The 23,927-nt window shown below is 42.5% G+C and overlaps 1 protein-coding gene across 1 annotated transcript in view; it reads right to left on the reverse strand.

Annotated features, from left to right (window-relative positions):
- KIAA1549L (KIAA1549 like) overlaps positions 1-23,927 on the reverse strand; it is a 137,170-nt gene that overhangs the window by 64,435 nt on the left and 48,808 nt on the right. Inside the window, exons 2-7 of the mRNA XM_049820482.1 lie at positions 10,454-10,786; positions 6,986-7,600; positions 5,484-5,596; positions 3,763-3,982; positions 2,847-2,980; positions 291-453 (exon numbers count right to left, since the gene is read on the reverse strand). Coding sequence (XP_049676439.1) covers positions 291-453; positions 2,847-2,980; positions 3,763-3,982; positions 5,484-5,596; positions 6,986-7,600; positions 10,454-10,664 — 1,456 coding nt within the window. The 5' untranslated portion in view covers positions 10,665-10,786. The remainder of the gene's footprint in view (positions 1-290; positions 454-2,846; positions 2,981-3,762; positions 3,983-5,483; positions 5,597-6,985; positions 7,601-10,453; positions 10,787-23,927) is intronic.

Raw genomic sequence — 23,927 nt, forward strand, 5'->3', positions numbered from 1 at the left:
TTAGAACCTGGCACAGGCATTTTTTTTAATTAATGACAGCATACACGTGGTTTTCTTAATTATCTGCCAGTGTTTCTAGCAGCCAAAGTGAACACTGAATGCAGAACCACTCCCACCTAATCCCCCCCTCTTCTTTTTTTTTTAAAAAAAACCAAAAAACCAGTTTAAAAAGTAGGCAGCAAAAACACCTACAGTCCGTGGGCTTGACAACAAAGCTCATGGTGTTTGCAAAGCAAAAGCGCGACGCTGGCTAATCTTAAGGAGCTACGCGCTGGGAAGTGCATACTTACATTCTGCAATGGTAAGAGGTGGGTAGGTTAGGTAGAAACCCACCAGCTCAGCTGACAGCTGATTAAGAAGGTTGCTGGAAATAGTGCCATTTAGAGTTGTGCTTTGATTGTTCACTACATAAAACAGAGTGACAGCTTGGGACACATTGGAGGTGTTCAAAATCTGAAACAGAGGTAAAGAAATAATGTGCAGCTGCGCTTCAGCTCAGTGTAAAAAAAAAAAACAAAAAACCAACCAAAAACCAACCAAACCAGTGCAAACAAACTGGGGAAACATTAACTTAACAATGAATTAGATACGGCTCACTCAACATGATTGTGTAAAACTTTACTTGTGTGATACTTTAATTCCTACTTTAGCACATGCAGAGTTACTGGAGGACGGCAGCAGGCAGAAAAGGTGCAGTCAGTTCTGAAAATACTTCTGTTTTTACCAGGAAATGTGTGATGAGGAAGAGGATGCTTATCAGAAAAAATGTTCAGTGTTTGTTGCAGAGGAATTAGGCCTGTATGTCTTGCTTTCTTTGCTGTCTCCCCTGTGCAGTTATCTAGACCTACACCTTTTCCATAATGAAATAAAGGGATATAATGTCTCTTCCATTCCTAGCATCATCTGATTACCTGCTCTCCTCCCCACTTTAACTCTACACCAGTTTCTTCCTGAGCCCAAATCTGATAACTGTGTTTAAGGACCAATTCTGTTCAGTGAGTACTGGATCAGATCCTCAAACACCAGTGTTATGCAGGAAGCAAATAGGCAAAGGTGGGGCAGAAATGGAAAAAAACAGGTTTTCTCAGAAAACTTATGCCCTAGGATGTTTTTTGGCTACTGATACTGTAGGGAGGGCTGACAGCATTCAGCATTCATTAATGTTATTTAAATACCCCATTTTTATGATTTGGATCACTAAGTAAAAACATAAAACATGGTATAATAAAAGCATCAGAAGAAGAGTTCAAGGTCAGACCAAAGGTCTGCCTAGCTGACATCCACTTGCAAATGGCTGGGAACATCTGCTCAGGGTTGGAGAACGAGCACAGAGCAAGAGGAGAGGACTCTTTTCTGCAGTGTAAGGTTAGCCCACAGCTATGGTCTCAGCCATAAATCATATGCTTGGCTTTAAAAAGGGTTGATGACTTATTATTCTATATGTTTGGCCAATTGCTTTTTATAACTTCCATACTCTTTCTCCAGTTACACCTGGACATCTTCGAGATCTTATTACCCACTGTGTGAAAGGATTCTTCTTTTTTCTTTTAAACCTGAGTAGTTCTGTTATGGGAAACTCCAGATGATCACTCCTGATTCACTACACCACTCATGGTTGGAGAACCATGGCCAATTTAATTTCTCCTTGCATGGAAGTTGTTTGATGTCTTTTACCCATCTCGCTGCTCTTCCCTCTACTCTCGTAGTGCAGCAATGCCTTTTCTGAATCAGCTCCATCTGCTCCAGAACTGTTCCTCAGTTTGTAGCTAATCTAAAATCCTTGTACTATTTTCTGTTGCACTTAGTCCTTTACATGGTACTGGAACAATTTCAGAAAAATCTATGTTGAAGATCACACCCTTGAGCCTCTTACTTCCCAGTTTATATCTTGCCTCCAAGGCCTCCATCCTATTGCTTCCTAAATTGGCAATACCCACAAAACCCACAACTACTGCTGCCTTCTAGAGCTCTTTACAAAATTGCCTAGGTGCTTTGTGAGATCCGCCACTTCTGGTGTGAGGAAATTAGACACCATGAAGTTCCCCTCAGCATCACAGGTCCAGCTATTGAAAAACTTGATAATCACTTTACCCACTGCAGGAGGTAATCTCTTGCCATACACTTTTGTGCCTCTCTGAGCTCCTCCGGTTTGAACACAAGCTCACAAGAAACAGTACCAAAGTACTAAGCAGAGCTCTGATGACCAATTTTCTCCTTCTGGTAAGCTACATACAAACTCTTCCAAGGAGCACAAGTCCATACACAGAGTTTTATCAGAAGTCAAATACATATCATAGTATCACCCAGAGGATAATTTATTTATTCCTTAAGTACGGCACAGAGCATAAGGGTGTTGGCCCACTGTACATATAAAGGTCTGAAAAAATCAGTCCCTTAATAGTGAATTTGGGTCTGCGTGTATGGAACTGGAATGCACACTAAAAAAAAGAAGGAAATATATTCCACTAGTTCAGATCTTACAAACAGCTATGCATGTCACTATCTATATACCCAAATAGCCTCACTGAAAGCAACTAATGTATCAGAATAACATATTCAGTAAAAATATGAATTTGGAAGAATATTTTTATATATTTGTTTGAATTTCACTTAAATAATTTAACCACAAACCATAAAACTCAAATTCATGAAAATAACAGTAACAGTCTTCTATAAATCACACATTTCTAAGTCATCCTGCAATACATAAAACAATTCAGATGAAAGCATAAACTAACTTCCTTAGTGGCTGTCAAAGGCGTTATGTTGAAATACAAGCATACAAATAGCAAAGAATAACCCAGAGAGTTTGGCAACAGGTGCTGGCAAAGCACGCAACGCCGTACCTGAACTGTTAAGTTGTTGCTGGTGTTTAAGACCTTTCTTTCAGCATCCTGAAATGCTCTCTGTAACCGTTGCTCCATGGTCTGAACAAACTTGCACGACTGGATATTGTCTGTTTGACCCACAAACTGCAGCTCTGGAAAAGGAACAATGTATTTGTACGTGGACAAAATATTCTTGGTTGCATAACTCCTGTAATGCCTGGCAGCAAAATGATCAATTTACAAATTAAGCAGGTGAAAAAAATGCCACATAAGATCAGTTTATGTCACTCAAGCACTTGCACTAAACTAGCCTTAACTAAGACAAAATGTAAGAATTAAATTGCATTATTAGAGCTGATCCTCTCCACAAACAAATGGAGATTGCTTCTGCAGTGATATGCAAGATGCTAAGACCAGTTCACTGTACGTACACTTACTCAGAGCCAGGCAGTAAGTGAAATCATTCTAAAACACACATTATACTCTTCAATCTTCATTTGCTCTTGCAAGACATAATCAATCATAATATTGATTCTCTTTCTGTTTGTGGTAGGAAAAATGTACTCAACTGGCTAATTGCAAAAAGTCTGTGTATATAAATATGTAAGCACAGACGTAAGAAATCTTTTTACAATGGAATACGTTGTTTTACAGCACACTGCCCTCTTGTAGCTTATGCTGTTCTGCTGCACTGCAACTGCTCTGCCCTGATGCTTGCTACAGTACAGAGGGGTTAAACTGGCTCAGACAGCCGGGACCCAGCCCAAATCCAACGGGTCTAGCCAGAACAAGATGTATATACATCATAGAGTCATGTTTCTCATCGGGTCTCCTCAAAAGAAACACACAGGTCACTGCACAACCCGTCGATGAAAGTCCATTTAACCAAACGCCAAGTCTTTAACCAAACGCCAGCGGGCCGGCCCTCGCTCACCAGTTTTCAGCTGGAAGTGGTATGCGGGAAGGGGCTTCCATGGCACGGCCAGGGCTGCCACCGACTGGAGATGCGGGACGTGCTGCTTTATGTCTGCCGTGGCGTTGCTGATGCCATACGCGAGAAGCCTTTCAATTACAGCAGCTGGCATAAAAACCAGTCTGCCCCGGGTAACGTAGTAACCGACTGTTACGTTATTCGATTGCTCCAGGATTTCAACCTAAAACACACAGGGAAACATTTCGTTGCTGCTGTTTGCTGTTCAACCACTATTTGATGGGATTTCTCATCCCGAATATAGCTCCCTTGCAGAGTTTTTATCCTGTAATCCCCTATAAACCCTACAGGATCAGTTAGTGTCATATCAGACGTAGTATTAGCAGAATTGCTCAGGGAGCTTTAGACCCAGCCCATGCAAAATGTGCTCCGAATTGAAGCAGCGCAGTATTGCTACCACAGCTCACATACCTCTGATTTAGGCTGGGGCTTCATTCACGTATAGCTACTGGGACATTTTACTTATGAATGTGAAAATACAGAGAATCCAGAGAACTTCCAGCTCCCACTTCATACCTGAATTTCACTGACTTTGTGCATGTGTCTCTCATTGCTCGTTTGGAGACAGATTTTTGAAAGATAGAAGTTTCCAATATTCGATTCTTCAACCTCAACTGTCTCTTCTATACTATTTTCCTACACTGTCCCAGATGGCTAAGCCATCACCTATATGAGTGGAAATGGCAAACCACAAGAATGAATGCACTAAGCCAAAATATGAGTTGAGTTTGCCTCGAAATTCTGTATTATTTTCCAAAAAGTTTAAGCCTTGGAGCTGGTCCTCCACGCTAAGTTTTAGCTGGTTTCCTCTGTTAGAAAAAGGCAGCCTCCCTCAGGTTTACAAGAAGGTGGGGGACTAAACCTGACAGTTTTCATTGCTGCCGCTGAGTCTCAGAAATATACAATTCCCAAACCAACTAACACCATCCAAACTTGCAGCAATAGAGCATGGGGACAAAAGTCAACCTTATGCCCTCTATTTTGAGCAAAAATACCTTTTTCCTTCCCAGTGGCTTGGTGAGTATAACCCATAACAACCTTGGACTCAGCCCAAACTCCTGCCTAAGTGCACAGGAACCCACGTTGCAGAGAAGAGTGCCCCAGCAATCCACCTAAACCTGCTCTTACATACAGCAATGCAGAGGTTCATGCAATTTAGCTGCGAAGTGATGAACACAACTCCCTCATTTATTTTCAATAAAATGTGCTTTCTCCCTGCTCGGGATTTTCATCCCTGTGGAACCGCACTTGTCAGGTACTGGGTTTTCAAACCGGGGAGCGGACTGACAGCCGTGACACCCTATTTACCAGCCCTGCTCTTGCAATTTATCCAGGCTGACCACAGCAGCACTTGGCTGATTGCAAACAGGAGCCATTCCTGAGCTGCAGGGGGAGGAGGAAACTGCTGTCAGTAGTCGTTTCCCAGAACACACCACAAAGAAATTTGCATTTCTCCCTTCTACTTCATCAAATCAAGTGGTAAAAGCTTTGGAGAGGTCCTTACATTTTTAGAGCCCAGAGCGGGTGCCACCTATGCCTGCTTTCCATAGGAAAAGCTCGGTGCTCCCCTCCAAGAGGCTTCCTGCATCCAGAGACACCACTGGAGCTGCAGCCAGCTGGGATTCTCTTGGTGGGAGATCACGCAGGCAACCAAGCACGCTTACCTGAGCACTGACGTTTTGGTTGAACGCTTGTCTCAGCACTTGGTTGAGCCCTTTTCTCACACTCTCCTTGAAGGGATTGCTGATCAGCATCCTCCTCGTGTTCAGAAACAGAACTGTGGAACAACAAAAGCCCCATGTTGGTTTGAGACATTACTACGCTACCGTTTGCTTTTTTTGTTTTACGTTGGGCTAGCTGGGCGGAGATCATCAAGGCAGCTGGGATTTGCAGCAGTTCCAAAAGCAGCATGAACTGCAGGGGCTCAGCAGTGTCCCCAAGTTCCCTATTCATCCCAGGGCAATAGCCCATTGTTTCCAGAGTGAGGTCTAACAAATGCAATTTCTTTAGCAACAACAACAATCTTTGCCACGCTGCCTTTCCGAGTGAGGTATGACACCACTCGACTGTCTGCGGACAGACTGGTGCAGCGTTCCCAGGGGACTCAGCTGGTGCTGCACAGGCAGGCCCAGGTAAAGGACGTGTGCTTCATACCTTCATGGCCAGAGTTAAATAAACAAAGAAATGTGTTACTTCACTTCTACAATTATTTTCCATTTAGGAAGTGTCTGTACACTTTCTTTATTAACATGATCACTAGCTTTTTCTTTTTCTCTTATAATTTGCAGAAAGAGTTTTATAGCTGCACTTAAGTGCTTTCAATCATACACTATGTACAAGCTACTTGTATCTTTAGAAATAGTTGTTGTACTCATCGTGCTACTGATATACATATTCAGCAGCTACTGAACACACATGAGGTCCAAAAGCTGCTTATTTCATTGCCTCCAGTATCAGTCAGGTCTATACAAGGTCATAAACCCTTTTATGTAGCTATTCTTCTTTGCTGAGATCTCCGAGATACACACATCTTCTGGTGCTGTGCTGTGCTACCATAAGGAGTCTGTGTGAAGCCTGGTCTCCAGACCCCTTTAGTTTAGAGTTCTTACAGCTAAGAAAAAGCTGTCTGTGAAAAAAACAGCTAAAGTGGTACTGTTCACATAGAAAGCTCAAAATCCTCCCATTTTGAAGCATGCAACTCTAAATACTAGACATTATTTTCAAATGAATCTTTAATGATAGAATTAGATGTTCACATAAAACCAGAATTAGGTATCCCTATGCAAACAGGACCAAAGGCTGAGGCAGGTTACTGCACTGTCACCTTCAGCGGAACAGATTCCTTACTGCAAAGCAGAGACCAAACCGTCACGTCGTACGGGGTTGTCCCTCTACCCTGCAGTGACCCACTGAACTTCAGAGCACCCGGTCTCGCTACTTCATTTAACACATCCACTGTAAAACCCAAGCTACATATAAAGCCAATGCCACTCCTACCTAGCACCCCTGCTTTTATCTGTCTGGTTTGTCAGCGCCGCAGGCTCATCCCCAGATGAATCGCTAATGCCCCCACATTCTTTGCCACTTGAGCGCATTTCCCACTCCTCTCCAGTAGCCCCTCACAGACAAGCGAGGTCCTTTCGGCAAATTCAGCGGCCCCACGTACCTGTTTTAACCATAAGGTTCCTGGAGAGCCTGCAATCCAGGGGAGGAGCTGCTGTCATGTTAGCGAAAGCGGCTGCTGCTGTGGTTTCGGGAGGAGCAGAGATGTTTTCCACTGGAGTAGGGGGAAGCCTAGTTGTTTTCGCTGATGCTGTAATAGATGTCAAAGCTGCTGTAATTGTCAGTGGATACGGGGTTGACGTTTTGGTGATTTCTGAGCTTGGGAACTTCTGGGTGTCAGTTACTGATGTTTCTATCTGCCTTGGTACGTGTGCTGTGGGTGCAAGTGTGGAAGCTGTGGCCGTGCTGCTTTTAGGGGTTATGAGCATAGCTGTCATGTCCAGGGGTGATGCAGTTGTGTTTCTTGTTGCAAAAGGGAAATCTGTACGTGTTCCTACTGAGCTTAGATCCGATGTCAAGTTTGTGGCAGTGTTATTTTTTGTTAGTGTCAGTATTGGTGTGCTTAAAGCCATCACAGATGGCAAAGGTGTGTTTTCAGTGCCTAGAGAAAAGAAGGAAGAAGCTGGCACTGGTGAAGCTGGAGATGATTTTCTTGTTAGTGGTTTTGCTTCTGAAGTTCCTACTGTAGGTATTGCACCAGAAGATACTCCAGATAACACTGTAATGACAGAATGGGTAAAGTTGGTTGTTGACAAAGAAGAAGAAGTTAGTTGTGCTGGTGATGTATGGACAGAAGTTATGATGACTGACTGCGGAGCACTGGTGGTAGGGGTTTGCAATGGGATGCCCTTGGTAGCTTTTTTAGATGTATTACTGGGAACTAGACTACGTCTGGTAGCACTTGTGTCCCACTCCTCCACACTAAACTTAGCTGGATTTTCATCAGCTGTAACCAAATAACCTGAGGACTCTAATTGGTTATCTGCAAATTCTGGCAAATTTCCAGAATTGATGTCATCTTCTGCAATAAAACTCTGCAAGAGAGTTGAGCTAGAAGGCTTCATTACAGAAGGGGTGCACTTGGTTGGCGGTATGCTGTGGATGGCACTGTTTTCATCGCTGGCTGAAAGAGTCAAGTTGTCAGTGAGCTGAAAAGCCAACGCTGGTGTTGTGCCTAAGGTTTTTGTCAGTAAAGTAATCTTTCCAGCATCAGTTGTTTGTGATTCTAAAGAGCTAGGGAAAGCACCTGTATGATTAACAGAAGGCACATGTAAAGGGAGAGGTGCTTCATAGTGTATACTGATATTAATGTCTCCAACAGTAAAGAAATTAGCAACATTTTCAGCTGTGCTTCCATGCTTTTTTTGCAGAGGGTCAGGCACTGTCAAAGTGGGAGCAAGGGAGGAACGCTGAGCAGGAGATGTTTTCAGTGCAAATGCATCTACATCAAACGCTGCAAAACTAGTCGACTTCATTCCAGTGAAGGGCGAATTTGAAACATTTTGACTAGAGTTTGCATATGTATAGTTTGCTGAAGGGGTGGGGGAAAGTGCCTGCTTTTTTGTATTAATTTTCTTTTGCAGACTTGAAACTACTGAGTATGGTGCATTGTACTCGGTTTCCAATGGAGAAGTACTTGGAGGAACTTCTCTTATTGGCATTTTGACCGACGTTTTTACCGCAGGAATACTAATGCCAGCTGAAGACAGCAATGCTGTCTTGGTCACTGTAGAAGCCAAAGTTACAACTTCAGGAGAGCTGACAGGATCTAAATTGCCTTCAGCGTCTGCATTAGAAATCCTGGAAAAGCTGGAGCCCTGGCTGTCCATCACCGTTGTCATGGAAACGAGCGATGGCAGCATCCCCCACGCTGGAGCCACGACAGAGGTGAGCGGCTTTCTATCAACCGAACGTGAAGTCTGATTAGAAGTAAAATGATTTAAAGCTCTTGGAGGGGAATACTCTGCATGTGGGGTCACAACAGCGGGTACTCGCATATTTCTGTCTTCATTTGCAGTTACGTCTGGACTTTCTGCATCTTCAGGTGGAAGACGTTCAGTCACAAAGATATCAGTAGCAGATGTATTTGTGACAGGTTCAGGTTTTGAAAGGCCTGTAGTGGAAGTAATTAACGGCACTGCAGCTAGATCAGGACTAGTCATGGCTGTTTCCAAAACACTGCCTAGTATCTTTGATCCTTGGGGGAATTTACTGGTTTGGATATCTGCAGAAACTTTGGAAAGCTGAGATCCATAAGGCAGAACAGTATTAATATTAAAGTTCATGGATGTCTTTGCTGTCACCCCTCTTGTGAAAAGCTGTCGAGCTGTTCTTGCCACAGGAAAGCCATCAGAAGTTGGGAGAGTACGTGCGGCAGCAGTTGGCAATCGCACGCTGTTTGCCAGATAAGCTCCCTCCGTCAGGTCTTGTGCAAAAGTCTGATTCAGAGCCGCCACCGAGTGCTGCGAGGAAACAGTCAGAGGGATTTGCAAAATATCCTCATCAGCTGCTGCTGCACTGGGACTGTTTCTGTGTGTTATCCTCGTAAAGGTGTCATTTGTCTCAGTTAGCAAGGGAGACCTGGTGCTTGTTGAAGAGGAGCGTGTTGCATTGCTAAAGAGAAAATCTGTTTCGCTTCTAAACGCTCGTACTGGCAGCACTGCATTGCGAGCATGCTTTGCATCTGGAATAAGTAATTTTGGCAATGAAAGGGAAGACGTGCTCTCTGCTGAGCTGGAGACATCAGCTAGGCTCTCAGAAGCTGATGACAAGAAAGGTGCAGTGGTAGAGCCTGTAGTGCAATTAGTCAGGGCTGTGGAATACTGAGGATGACTCGTTGGGGGTATTAGATGTGAAGTACCCACCACAGGATGGAAGACTGATGTAGGAACCTCTGATTTATCCTGAAAAACTGGTGATGAGAGAGGAGTGATACCACTGTTCCTGTCAGTCAGTGCTGCCTTAAATGGCTGACTCTTTGGTTTTACTCCAGTGGAAGAAACATTATACAAACTCTCATTAGGAAACTGTGACAGGCTTCTGGAAGTTACTGGCAGGGAAAACTGATATGGTTTTGACACAGGAATATGAGAATATAGAGACAAAAAAGAGGTCTTTTCTGAAGGAGACCCTTTCCCCCCTATTTCTGTGAAATGCGCTGTTGTCAATCCAAAGAGATTGAAAGGCATGGTAGCCGTAAACAACTCGGGACCCTTTCTGTGATTCACCGTACTGGAACGTACTACAGTGACCGTGCTTAGAGGGCTATTTCTGCTTTCACTAACCTGTGAGCTGGCTGAATCTGTGTTGAAGAAACCTTCAGGATCTGCAGACAAAGGCACTTTGATGGGCAGTACAGCTGGTTTCGAAAAGTTAATGGTATGAGGTGACTGAATTACCAATGAGGAGAATGATGGTGATGGAACAGCAGCAAGCATGTCTGATCCTGATGTGCTTGCTTTTGAAATGGAAGGTGTTTCTAATGGTATTAGCTGAAATGGCACAGCTGTACTCGAATGTGTCACTGATGGTGTAGTGGACAATGTGGCAAACATACCGAGTTGAGGCAAACCTGATACAGCAGCTGTTTCATCTGCATCTTGAGATGATGACCTCAGAGGCGACTCAGCTGAAACCTCAGCCGGTTCCTGGGGTGCACTGCTTCCACTGCCTTGATAAAGGGTGGCCGACAGATGAGTTTGATCCAAAGTCCTGGTACGCGTGCCAGTCAGTGTTGTTTTTATCATCTGAAGCAAGTTTGCATTCTCCAAAGTCTGTCCCATGGAAATATCAGCTACTGAGGAAGTCTTCGTTTCTGTGGAAGGCCGTGTTGGTGATAGTATAGATCTCCAATTAGGAAAAGATCCTGTAGAAGGAGCAACGTTGATATGCTGTTGCCTGATACCTGTAAAATAATAAGTAAAATGAGTATATTCTTCCCCAAAAGGAAGAGGAGCTGTCTTGGTGCAAAAAAATCACAATGCAAAATGCATTATGTTTAGTAAAATCAGTGATTTTTTTTTTTTTTTTTTAGTCAAAGGGCATAAAAAATCAGATAAATTAAAAAACAAAACAAAACAAAACACACCACAAAAAACAGTGGAAGGTACAGTGTGACAGATTACAAACCCCTCAAGTCATTTCACCTGACAGAAGAATAAGGAAAGCTTCCTAGAGCATACTATTTCAAAATACTACTTCTAACTACTATGGTTCAACATACTAAAATACACCTTCTTAAGCTTGGGACAATTCTTGAGGGTATCAGCAGTCACCCTGTGTCAAAATATTATTTGAGAAGATGGGTTTAGAAGCAGCGTAGAAAGGGAATAGATTTTGACAACCAAGCTTCACTGACTTGGCATGCAGTCTGACATGGGAATAGAGTCAGCATTGGCTGGGTTCCTGCAGGATGCATCTGGAGGTGCTCATCTTGCCAGTTCTAATAATGCATGCAATTATAGACACAAAAGGAAGAAAATAAAACAGGGATGAACATGAGGAAAGGGGGGCGAGATCCAAAACAAATTAGGAAATTAAACTCCTTTTTTGATATGTGCAGATGTACAACGCGTCATTTCAAACATCGGTTTACTCTACATTCAACACCATAATGTTCCTTGGCTTTGTTTTCTTAAAATGATTACTGTTATTCTAAAATCGTAGCATGGGAAATCTCACATTCTTACTAATTTAAAGATTAAGATTCACTCAAGAGTAAAATTTAAGTTTTGGGGTTTTTTTTTACCCTCCCCTCCGCCGAGATAACAGATCAAAACTCAGTACTGGTACTTGCTACCACGCCAAGCCGTGCCCCCTTGCATAGCTAACGAGGCACAATACGGAGCTAGTCCCTGCCCTTCAACTGCAGCGCATCTGGATCAGATACAGAGGATGCCAACCTCCTCCATCCCCCTGTGAATAACTGCAGCGTAATGGCGTGGAAGAGTAAGCAGAGGCAGACCTTGAGATACATGATTATAAAATGGGCTGGACGTTAGTTCCAGCCACCAATGAACCCAACAGTCAGAGCCAATGGCACCAAAGGGGATCAGCCCACACAAACAGGAGCCAGCAGCAGAACACCATACAGCGCAAAAGAGGAAAATGGGTCACGCTGCGCCTTTTTAAAGCTAAATTTCTTTCTTGTGATACCCTTGTGCCACACCGCCCATCATCCATGTGCACAGGCCAACGCAGATGATTAGAGCTCCTTCAGGCTCCTGCATGCATTCAACAAGAACATGCTGGAATTACGTTCAGCATGGCATTTTCACTCTACAAAAAACCCAAACCACCACCACTAACAACAAAATAAACAAAAAAGAAACCAACCAAACAAAAAAAAACACCCACAAAAAAACCCCCAAACCAACGAACCACAGATCTTCCCTTCTATCGCCGTGTTTAAGAGCTTTATTAAGCCATGGTGAAGAATGGCCAGTATCAACTTTCTTCCACTGAAATGCAAGAATGAATATAGAATCCAGAAGCAATTTGGTTTAGGGGAACAGCTCCAGGATGGGTAACAGAACAGAGCTCTGCCCTCCTAGCAATGAAAAAGGTCCCCAGACCTTTCCCTTAACACAGGTTAACTCGCACACTAGCATTTTAGAGAAAAGCAAAGGTAGGCAGACACGGGGCTACCTCCAGCAACGAGAGAGAAGCAGGCTAAGGGGAAGCCCAGTCAGCCTTTATGAAGCTGCACCAGAAGATGAGCAGGGTGGACAGGAGGCTGCAGAGTCCACCGGGGAACCTGACCCACCAGCAGAGGTTTGCAGCACAAAAGTAATGCTTTTGTATTTGCGCCATGGCTGCTGATGTGTCATTCGGGGACTGGAGAACTAAACGACTGGTGTGGCCTGATCTCTGATATTCTACATGCTTCACCATATGGTGGGAGGCACACTGTGATTTAGGCTGTGTTTTGGTGGCTTTGCCTTCCCCATTACAGTCAGGCAACTTTTTAACAGAAGGTAGGAAAGAAGATGTGTATTTTGCTCAACTAGAACGAATTCAAACGTATGCTTGAAATTTAGAACTAGATGATGTGCTTTGCAAAATCAGGCCTTAGGCAACCTACAGTTTAAATTTCTGTGAGCTCATCTCAGCTGATGAAGTCATCACTACCTGATCTGTTACACCCCAAACTGTCTTGTTTCACCTCTGAACTGAAAAGCCGTACTGAAAAGTGAATGCAAAGCTTTCACATGGGATTTCTTCTAGCACTTAGTGAACGCGCGTCCTAAAGGGGAATTAAACAAGTCAATGTTTTCTTGCTTTCTAAAACAGCAAAATCTGTCAACATCAATCCGCACACAGTCTGCACCATTCCTCATATTTCTTCACGCTTTGGTTTAATGAGAATTATTATGAACAGAGAGATAATATAAACTTTAAAAAAGCATCGAATTGACGTTACCACATTTTAACAAGAAGAAAAGCTCAAATAGTACAAAGAAGATAAAACACTGAATAAAAATGTCCTCTAACCACTGCTTAATTCTAGTCCTTCAGTTCTTGTTTCTTCCATTCCACACCAAATGGCAATTTTTCTGTTTATGTCCATTAATGAAGTAAAGCTCTTGAGTTACTGATGGTTTTAAAAAAAAAAGATACAATATTCTGCAACCGATATACAATGCTGGCATTCCACTGCAGCAATTTTTCTTTGATTCTACCTTTACAGGAAGATACTGACCTTCAGTAGCTATTTCAAATTTTTGCCATAAATTCAACATCCTGGTAGTAACTGGATGCAGCATGTAAAAGGCAAAATTATCATCCCAACACATGGAGTTTAAACTGAAGTACATACTCTTTGCTTGAGAATTGGTAGGATATCAACAACTACAGATGCTTATCATATACTGGGCAAACCAAGACTGTATCATGGAAAAGGGGCAGACATGGGAAAATATATCACTTCTACATCTATCAACAGCTGAAAACACTTGATGAAAAAAGACAACCAATTCAAATCAACATGAAAGGCACAATGAGAACTCCACCCGGCATGCATTGTGGACTGAGCCACTGCTTGTACATACCACTAGCTGTTTCTCATGTCTCAAGATTACCTGTTCTTTCATACTTCAGGCTATTGACTAACCACCACCTCCAACAATCCTAAAACCCATTTAGCAGTAACCTCATTACAACAACCATCATTGATTAGGGATCTTTCCATTTGCAATAATGAGGAACATCTATATGTCACAGCAGGAAGTTAAGAATTGATCCAGTTTAGAGAAAATCACAGCTTTCTAATTTCTAAGCCCTTTTGTGCACACCTAAAGGAGTAACAGGGTCCAAAGAGGAGCACAGAGGCGACCGAGAGGAAGACCAACGTCTCCCCTCACCCCCCCTCTAATAAAGTAAAAGGGATAGCACATTAGCATAGACACCCTGTGCCTGTCCAAAGGTTGAAGGTGACGCATACGTCTAATTAATGTGCGACAGTAAAAAAGGATAATTAATTATGCACCACTGGAGCAAGAGGTCTCACTTATTGTCCAACTTCTGTGGTGTCTCAGGAGCAGGGGCAGTTGCATGTTATTCTTCACACAGGTTTGGTTATTTCTAGTGAGAAAACTAGTTGGTAAGGAAATCTCCCCTGGAAAAAAGTAGTGGCTAATGAGAAGGCCTGTCTACTTGCCATGCCCATAAGATCTATAGTTCATAGAATCATAGGAAATCTCAGGCTGGAAGAGACCTGTACAGAACATCAAGTCCAACTCCCTGCTTCCTCGCAGGACTACCTAAAACTAAATGATAGACTAAAGGCGTCGTCCAGATGGTCCTTGAACTCTGACAGGGTTGGTGCCATGACCATTTCCCTGGGGAGCCTGTTCCAGTGACCGATCACCCTCTCAGTGAAGAACCTTTCCTGAGGTCCAATCTGAACTTCTCCTGACGCAGCTTCATTCCATGTCCTCGTGTCCTATCGCTGGTCACCAGAGGGAAGAGATCAGCACCTCCATTGCGTCTGTTGAAGAAGTTGTAGATTGAGGTCAGGTCACCCCTCAGCCTTCTCTTCTCCAAACTGAACAAACCAAGTGACCTCAGCTGCTCCTCGTATGTCTTGCCCTCGAGGCCTTTCACCACATACTCTGGACACACTCTAATAGTTTGCTGTCCTTCTTATATTGAGGTGCCCCAAATTGCACACAGTACTTGAGGCGGGGATGCACCAGTGCGGTGTATGAAGAGATCAAATTGCTTATCTGTCCTGCTAATATTTGAAAATGTGGTCCTGTTTGCTTTATGCCATAATAACGCAAAGACCTATAATGAGCAACATGAGCGTTCTGCGGATGCCGCAGCACATATTCTCTCATCTGCAAGAGGAGCAGCCACAGAGAAGGCTCTAAGACCCCAACAGCAGAGCTCCTCTCAGGGTACATGAGTATCTGTTTGTTAACACGCTCACAAAATGAATGCAGCTCCAACTGAATTAAAAAAACCAAACCGACAACAAAACCGAAACAAACCAACTAATGAAAACCCCACAACAGTTGGGATTCAAACATTTCCCTCCACAAAAAGGCTAAAGAAAAATAAGTTTGAGAACCTCAGCTGAACAACAGCCTACAACTGTGCCAAAGGAAACACAATGACTACCCAGAGTTTCCCGCATTGTCGTGGCAGCAGAGAAATACTGTTTTGCCACTTCTGAGCCATTACAAAATATCAACTCAAAGGTATCTTCAACAACAGAAGATTTTTGTTGTCTTGACTTCCATTTTATTACTCACAGATCATCTGGGTTAGTAACATTTAAGAGTGAAGCTGATAAAGAAGACATTTGGAAATTTTATTGTATGACTGACCAAGACATCTTCCCATTATATATATATAGATAGATACATCTTTTCATAACCTTCAGCATATTGAAAACAGGGTTTCAGTTTTCAAATTAATTTGCTTTAATTATTAATTTCTGAGACACAAAAAATTTACTAAAAATAATTCCCTAATGCTAATAACTATTGTAAAGTCTAAATTTTAATAATACAATAGTATCTATATAAGAGTAACTATAGCCATCTAAAGGATGGTGGAAATCCAAACATTAAATTACAAAAGCAATCCGGATTTTATACAGGTCTAAATCAATCAGCTCTAATGCAAAGCAATTCCAAAAATAACTTAAAAACTTTAAAAAAAAAAAAATCAGCTTGTGAGAAACACAATTACTTACAAACTTATATAAAAAATAACAATTTACTTACAAGATAAGTGCTGTTGAGAGACACCATTTACCACTTTACCCCAATCTACCCAGTTATAGATAGCACTAGCTTAAGGCTGCACTGTACCTTAAAAACAATGCCACTACTATATCAAAAAACACATATTTTTTTACCTTCTCACAAGCACGAAGTTTCCTGCTTATCGTTGTTTTACCATGAAAGACTGAGTGATCAAAGATCAGATGTGACTGATATGGGATACGATAGGGAAATAAACAGAAAAAGAATCTCTGTCACACCCCTGGAAAAAGGCACCCCCCCTACTCACAGGGTAATGCAATTTACTTCTGTTGAAGACTATTAAGGCTACACAGTATGATGATAGCATCAACAAGCAAGTTATCTGAGCCACTTCCGAGTTTCCTAAAATAATTTTTTTTTATTCCTTAAGAATTTAAAATTGGAAAAATGGGCCAAGGAATGCAGATTTTCACAGGTCAAAGGATATGAAATATGCTACCAATAAAAGACACAAATACTCAGCAAACCAGTTATAAAAATATAAAAATTTTACTCTTATTCACTATACAGAATGGTAAAACTTAGTTATGCCTTCATCGTACCTGTTATTCCAGCCATACACTGATGAAATTATTACATCACAACCTATGCATCCCATACATCTCACTTTTGGCACCATTCCACAAAGACGTTTGCAGCTTAATTTCACACCTTTTGCGTAGCATTTAACCTGCAAGTGATTTCCAGCCACGCCAAAAAGCCTATCCACAAACACACGTACCGAGCCCCGGTTCACGCACCCCGAGCCATGATGCCCGTTTCTGCGGTCGGCGTGGTTTGGGTCAGCCCCTGGAGCAACGCACTGGAAGGGGAGCAAACAAATACATACATTTTTGGCAGCTGCCAACCCACAGCTACTACGGCAGGAACGGACGGTGGAGAGGCGGAGAAAACCGCTTCCTTGGGATTGCACTAACTTTCTCAAAAGAGCGAAGGCAGCACAAATAAATCCTGTTCTGCGACCTCCTTAATATCAATTTCTTTACGCAGATTCTGGGAAAAGTTTACAGTAATTCAATAGACTGATTCTCACATTTGTTTCGGTTGTAACTTTTCCCAGATTAGATATTGACTTTCCAAACCCAAAATTCTGACCTGGAGGATTAAAACACAGATCTTTGCACCAGCAGCTGAGGTGGTTAATGTCCTTGCCTCTATTTACCTGTAAAAGCCAGCAGCTACAAGAGCCGGTCATTACAAACGAGCACCATCTCCCATCAAAAAAAGTCCCTCTTCCCAGTGATCTTAGAAAATGATATCCGAGAACTACTATTAATTTATTTTTGACAAACAGGAAAAAAATTTTGTCCCCATACCACCAGAATTCTGTTAAAACAAAACAGTTTTTCAGTGAGAAAAACTGTACAAGGAGGTATCATATTGCACAAAGTTTTCTTCTCCACAAACAAAAGTTTGGACTTTATAATAAATAACGGAAAAATGTTTGGACACAATATTAGGTCATCTCAATTGCACGGCCATATTTTTGCCCATGGGAAAATCAAAGCAGCAATCTCTTCTGCTAGGAACGTTTGTGCACCTTCCCCTCTCTCCCAGGCGGATTTCCCTTTGGGTACCAAGGGAAACGCACCAGCAGCAAAGCTTGGCATCGAGGGCAACCTTTTAGCTATGAAATGAAAACATAGGGCAGCAATGAAATCGTACTTCTCTCCCGCTTTCAACGTGTCCTGCCTTCATTGCTTACCCGGCTCATATGTAAGCTGGCTGGGATTCGGGAGAGCAGAGCCGAGCCTGCAAATGCTTCACGGCTGTCATCAATATTTGCTTCAGGAACCGACAGACTGGTGTGACTTGTACCAAGCGCCAGCCTCGCCTGGGGGTGAAACGTGTCTCCTTCACCACGCAGGCAGCTCTGCCGGGATGCTTTAATTGCATCCAGCGAGCGGGGATGGAGGTGAAGAGCAGTATAAGAGACAATAGATTAGCCAGGGTAAAATAACATGCTCCTGTCGTCGAGGAAACAATTCTGCCACCGGCAATTCCAGCTGCATCATCTGCATGTTGTACTCACAGAGCAGATGTTTGGCCTGATCATTAGGAAATGCAGGAAAGAAGAGCGTGGCAGCGGAGGATTTCAAAGCCACGCAGTGCTGCAGGATAATTGCAAGTAATCGTAGAGAAACCAGAAGGTGCTACGGGGGCTTTTGTCCTTGCTCCCGCTGAATGTACCTGTTACCATCTCTGCTTCGGTTTATCGGCTCATGCACAGAATTTAAGTGAATGAATGACACATATATCTATATTTTTATTTTTTTGTTGTTTTTATTGCTTATTCAGCAACACTTTTAGGATCAATGCTTTTGTGAGCCTGACAGCCTGCTTTAGCACACTGCTTATCTATTTGTAAGCACGCGTTTATACAAACTTTTGTAAAGGAATTGTGTTTATTCAGGGAAGTTTATATAGACACTGCTAGCATCAGCATAATTGATTTAATTAACAATGTAGCAAAAAAAAAATTCAAGGTCATTTGGGAACGTGCAATGCCAAAGCTGCCAGTTCTCATGATTCTACCTTGAGTCTTACAATATTTGAGGGGCTTTTTTAATGGAGAAAACAAAACAAACCCAAAAAACCCACATCCCTGAAGTGAAACAGACTGTATTAGTATTTCAGCTTTCATTCTTTACATGGAAATTCAGAATTCTTGTGGTCATGTGGTAAAAGAAAATGAAAGCACTTTAAAATCCCATGACTTTTATGCAAATCACATTTTTAGAGGACTGACTTTTTTTTTTTTTTTTTTAATCTCTGGAGCTAGGACAGACTGTAAGGATGCTACCAAATTCTGAATGAGCTTGAGAAGAGTTTTGGGGCCAAACTCTGATCTGCTTAGACTCCTTGGGAGTTAGGCAGCAAAGTACAAGAAATGTGGACTCATCTTAGTTTTTCCACTAGTAGTTACAAGTCAACGATAGTACAGCTTTCTTAGTATATGCAATAAAAAATGTGTATTCTTAACTACAAGCTACTCCTTTAATGAAGCTTTCAGAGTTTAAACTCCCCCTGCAAAATCAAACACAAGAGGAGACTGAAGAGAATCCCTACTAAAAGCCAAGTAGATTATTCTACAAAGAAAAGAAAAAAAAAGAAAAAAATTATTGTGTCCAGAACTTTTTTAAAGAAACGATAGTGCTTTCAAAGGGCTGAACTGTGCACCAAATTACATAATAAGATATATTTTGACATGCTGGTTGGGTAATTGTGAATGTTCCCTTGAGCCAAAAAGCTTTCTGCTCACCAAACCAAGCACATCAGCAAGAGAATCTTTTTTTGCACGTAACATCTGAGGCTGTAACCTGGGAACGGAGAAGACGCTCTGGTCCACGCTCTGCCAGCGCTAGGACGGCGACTCGTTTAATCCGCTGCGGCGGCGGCGGCAGCTTCTGCCACCCTGACCGAAACCCCGTTCTCCCACCTCAGGGCTTCGGCAGAAGCCAGAAGCCTCGGCCGGGACACCCAAACACCGACGTGCCAGCGCACGGCCCTTCGGTGCTGCCGGTGCGAGAGCCTCCAGCAGAGAGACGGTAACGAGCGGGTTGGCGGCGCGAGCATCTTCAGCCACTGCTGCTGTTAATTGAGCGCCTTTGAGTGTTACTCCAAAAAGTGCTGCTCATTTTACAGCCAAGCAAGCCTAGGAGTAGAGAGCGCTCGGACTACTCCACGTTATAGACCAAAACAGTTGCAGAGAAGAAAATGAAATCCAAGAATCACCTATTATCACAGCATCAGCTCGACCCGATACGTATCCGTACTAGAGGCATCAGCTGTGAAAGGGTACATCGCGTGGCCGTAGCTAAGCAGTGTGCAACCCAAATGCCTGACACCATGTCCAGACAACCCGAAAACTTCTTAATTTCAATTTATTTCATTGATTTCGCAGCTCTGAGGTTACAGTTACTAGATGCAACACACTTGCAAGCACCAAGGCCAGGGGAGGACAAGCTCTCTGTTTTCCAGTGACTATTTCAGGCCAAGACACGGAGCGCAGAAAGGCAGGCTGTGCCCTGGGCACTCCCGTGCTTGTCTCCAAGATCATGGAGGCAAACCCTCTTTGGGGTCTAGCCCAGCAAGATAACCAGGAAAGAAGTTAATCCTCTCTAAGGAGAGATATGGTCTCAGAGGTGCCACATACATAGGATCAATACAAGGACAGAGGTTTCCACAATATCTTTTGCTCCTCTCAAGCTCTTTCCACTGCCTGTGGCCTCTGACTGTAATGAAGGACAAAGAGGTGAAGACCAGGAAAGAAAATGTAGGTCACGCACAGAAACATCCTGCTTTCTCTGTCTGCACAGCATTCAGTACTGCCCCACTGATAATGCTTTCAAAGTTTGAAAGTCACTGCTGGGGGGGGGGGGGGGGGTGGAATAAAAAAAAAAAATCAGTATCTTACTGATTTTTAGATTAGAAAAATTTCTGGGCACACCAAAGAGAGTGTCTGAAAAGACCACTTGACATTTGAAGTAGAGCAAATAACATACCTTTTTTAAAGAGGCAACAAAACAATAATCAAGTCCAAATTCTATTCTCTCCAAGATTTGCACCAAATAACCAGTTTTTATCCATCCTGGCAGACAATGCAGTTTCTGATTCTAAAAAAAAAAAGCGAAGTCTGCTACTTGGCCCCAGAATGCACAAAGGTTAAATCAATGAATGTATAAGATCTACTAGCATGAATGAGCTAATAGACAAATATTGAGTTGAAATTTGGCACAGCCTTCTTTGGAGGGGACTCCTCTTTATGTCAATGAATGAGACTACAAACATAAGGTCTTGCTGAGAAAGAGACCACATAAAATGAATGGGGTTTTTTTCTTAGATTAGAAAAATTCTTTTCCTGAGCAGGCTTGACAGCACTGAGGCAAGAGACAGCACAGAGAGCTGCTTATTAAGGCTTTGGGGTTTTTTCCTCTCTCTCCACTTAAGAAAAGGACAGAAACTAGGAAGAAAGCCTTATACACGTCACCTTAATTTGTTCATTCTTACATACTAACTTTTCCGAAATTATCAATTTAGAGGCAATCCCTTTTAAAAAAAAACAGATTTTTTTTGTTGTTGTTATTCAATATTGCCCTTTGATTCCTACCTATTACAAATGTAGCAAAGGCCCTCTCTCAAGAGGAGGGAAATCACTTTCCTATGAAGGAAACTTTCAGCTTCCAGGGAGCTGTTGGAGAGCTTCCTGAGGTCAAGTCAGGATGATGGAGCAGCGACTAAATTCTTCTGAACAACAAATCAACCTGCAACTTTGCTATGACCCGCGGCGGATATTCAACATGAAGTGCAATATACATTACAATTAAAAATTACATCTTAGTGAACTATGCATATCAACTAGGTAATTAATTCTTAAGCTCCTTGTCTGCTCTACAGTAGATGAGTACTTGGCTCAGGCTAAAAACTATCTTGCAAATGTTTAAAAATTATTTCCATTTTCTATGACTTTCACCGTGCTCTGCACAGTTCATTAGCTTTTATTTTCAGGATCTTTTCTTTGCTGCATAAAAGTGTCAATAGCTCAAGTTTATAGCAATATGTCACGCCACTTCACTTCCTCGCCCCTTGGAAATCGCTGCAAACACTTGTCTGACAGGACACCATTACTGTCAGAAATAAAAAAATCAGCCACCCCCATTGACAGAGTGCAAGAGGCTAAAAGCACAAAGAGGGAGTCCAGGCCCCCCGTGGTAAAAAGGTTAAATAACTGCCCAGTCAAATCTAACTTTTCAGTCATGAATTAAAATCCAGAAGAAATGTTATGCAAATGCAAATATATAACATCTGCTTCTGAATCTGACAAATAATTGGTAACACTGGCAGCCTGTGGGGTTCCCAAGAATGCTGGAGAAATACCTTAGCTCCCAGCCCAGCTCCAGGCTCCCCCGTGCGCGATGCACACTGGGACCACCACCAGGATGCAGGTGCCTCCATCTGCTCCTCACTTATTTCCCTGCCAAAGCGATGAGCCTCTCTGCATCGGTCAGAAAGCCCTGTCCCTCACACGGAGAGCTCGGTCCTATGCAGGTTGTACCCCTGCACTTCTCCGACACGCTCAGATGCAAGTTCTATATTCTGCAGCGGGTCAGTATTTAATTTACAGGCATCAACATACTAGTACAGGCACGGAATGTACCAAACCCAATGTTCACAAAGACCCAAACACAGGGATAAAGCAGGTATACGTACTCACAGACTGTAGCTCTGCTCTCGCATTGGCTGCCTAAACATGAAAAATGTCAGTACTAATCAGTGATGTGGTATTAAAGAGTTAATTCTTTTCCCTAAGACAATGGTATCAGCATTTTCTGTCAAGTAATTAGACAACAGCATCTCACCTGTGAAATGACAGGAGTCCTAAAAAAAAAACACATTAGTATCATACAGCAAAAGCAGGATGACTGCTACAGGTACAATCATTTTTTAGTAACAGTTGAAGTCACTTTTAATTGTAAAACCAGTAAATAGTTAACAGTTACCAAAGTGGGCAGCTGGTTCTCAAAAATAAGACACACTGCCTGGAACAAAGGGCGTTATTAGAAAGAAAAGATGCTGCTATTTCCAGACGGTGCCTGAACAGCACTGCACAAGTTGGTGGGCCTCTTAATTTAAATTTCCAAAGTCCTGTAGAAAGGTTCAGGGCTCATGATAGAAAACAATTAAAATATTCCCTCTGAAAAGTTTAAAACCAGGCAAATAAGATATATTTTCTCCTCCACAGCAGTATGGTTTGCTTGGCTGTCTTCTGTTGTGCTTTAGTTAACAGGACTCACGTGCTCCATCACACTGTACCTTACAGAATGGTAAAAATGGCTCTGGTAGGAAAGCAATTGAAAATGCTTCTCCCGTGGACTCCCAACTGAAATCTGTCTAACTTCTAATTTAACTCAGAACTAAACCCCCCAAAAGCCTGGCTCTGCGACCCACTTTGGGTACAGCCACAACACCTCTTGTCACTTGAGTGCTGCTCTTTTTGCTAAAGTTTCATAAGATTTTGCTCTCTAAAAATTTCTGGAAGCTATTTCCAAAAACAGCCTCTAACCAAACCAGACCCTAATTTCTTTCCAGCCACTGAGTTAATCTTTAGAGACATGGGTGGTCACTTCTAACAAAAAGAGAAAGACAATGTCCTACTCAGACAGGCTTTTCTTTTGTGCATACACTATGCAAACATTTTGCATTTATGTAAGTAGAACTGAATAACCGGATTTTAAAGCTCTTGGGCTAACTGGGATTTTAGGAGCATTACTACTACACTGTCAAACAGATGCACTATACAGCATTTAAGAAGGTTTTCCATTAACCTGCTCTGTGCTGGTATTGCTATTGAAATGAGATAATTCAAATGAGATAGGGATAACTGGGGGAAACTAATGAATACGAAGTATTTTTTTAAAAAAATGAAAGAAAGATATATGAAAAGAAAAGGCATGGAGGAAGAAGGTACTAAAACTGCCAGGTCATGCAGTTACTCTTACTGCCAATTAAGAGTTGCTCAGGTGTCAAAATACCAGTGTTAAGATCTGAGTCCCTGATGCTACCAAAAAGAAATCCTGACCACCCAAGGCTTTGCTTCAGGTAAGATGAGAAGTGTAAGGTGAAAGTTTCTTTCCATAACCCTCCTGACAGGTGACTTATTGCACAGATCAGGGCAGCGCTTAAACAAATTCCTTAAGTCAGATTTATGTCACTTCCAGGTACTTTTTCGACACACCCTCTTCCTCACTGTCAAGATTTACTGGCCTGGAT

Source organism: Accipiter gentilis, chromosome 17 (assembly GCF_929443795.1).
Source record: "Accipiter gentilis chromosome 17, bAccGen1.1, whole genome shotgun sequence".
Classification (NCBI taxonomy): Eukaryota; Metazoa; Chordata; class Aves; order Accipitriformes; family Accipitridae; genus Astur; species Astur gentilis.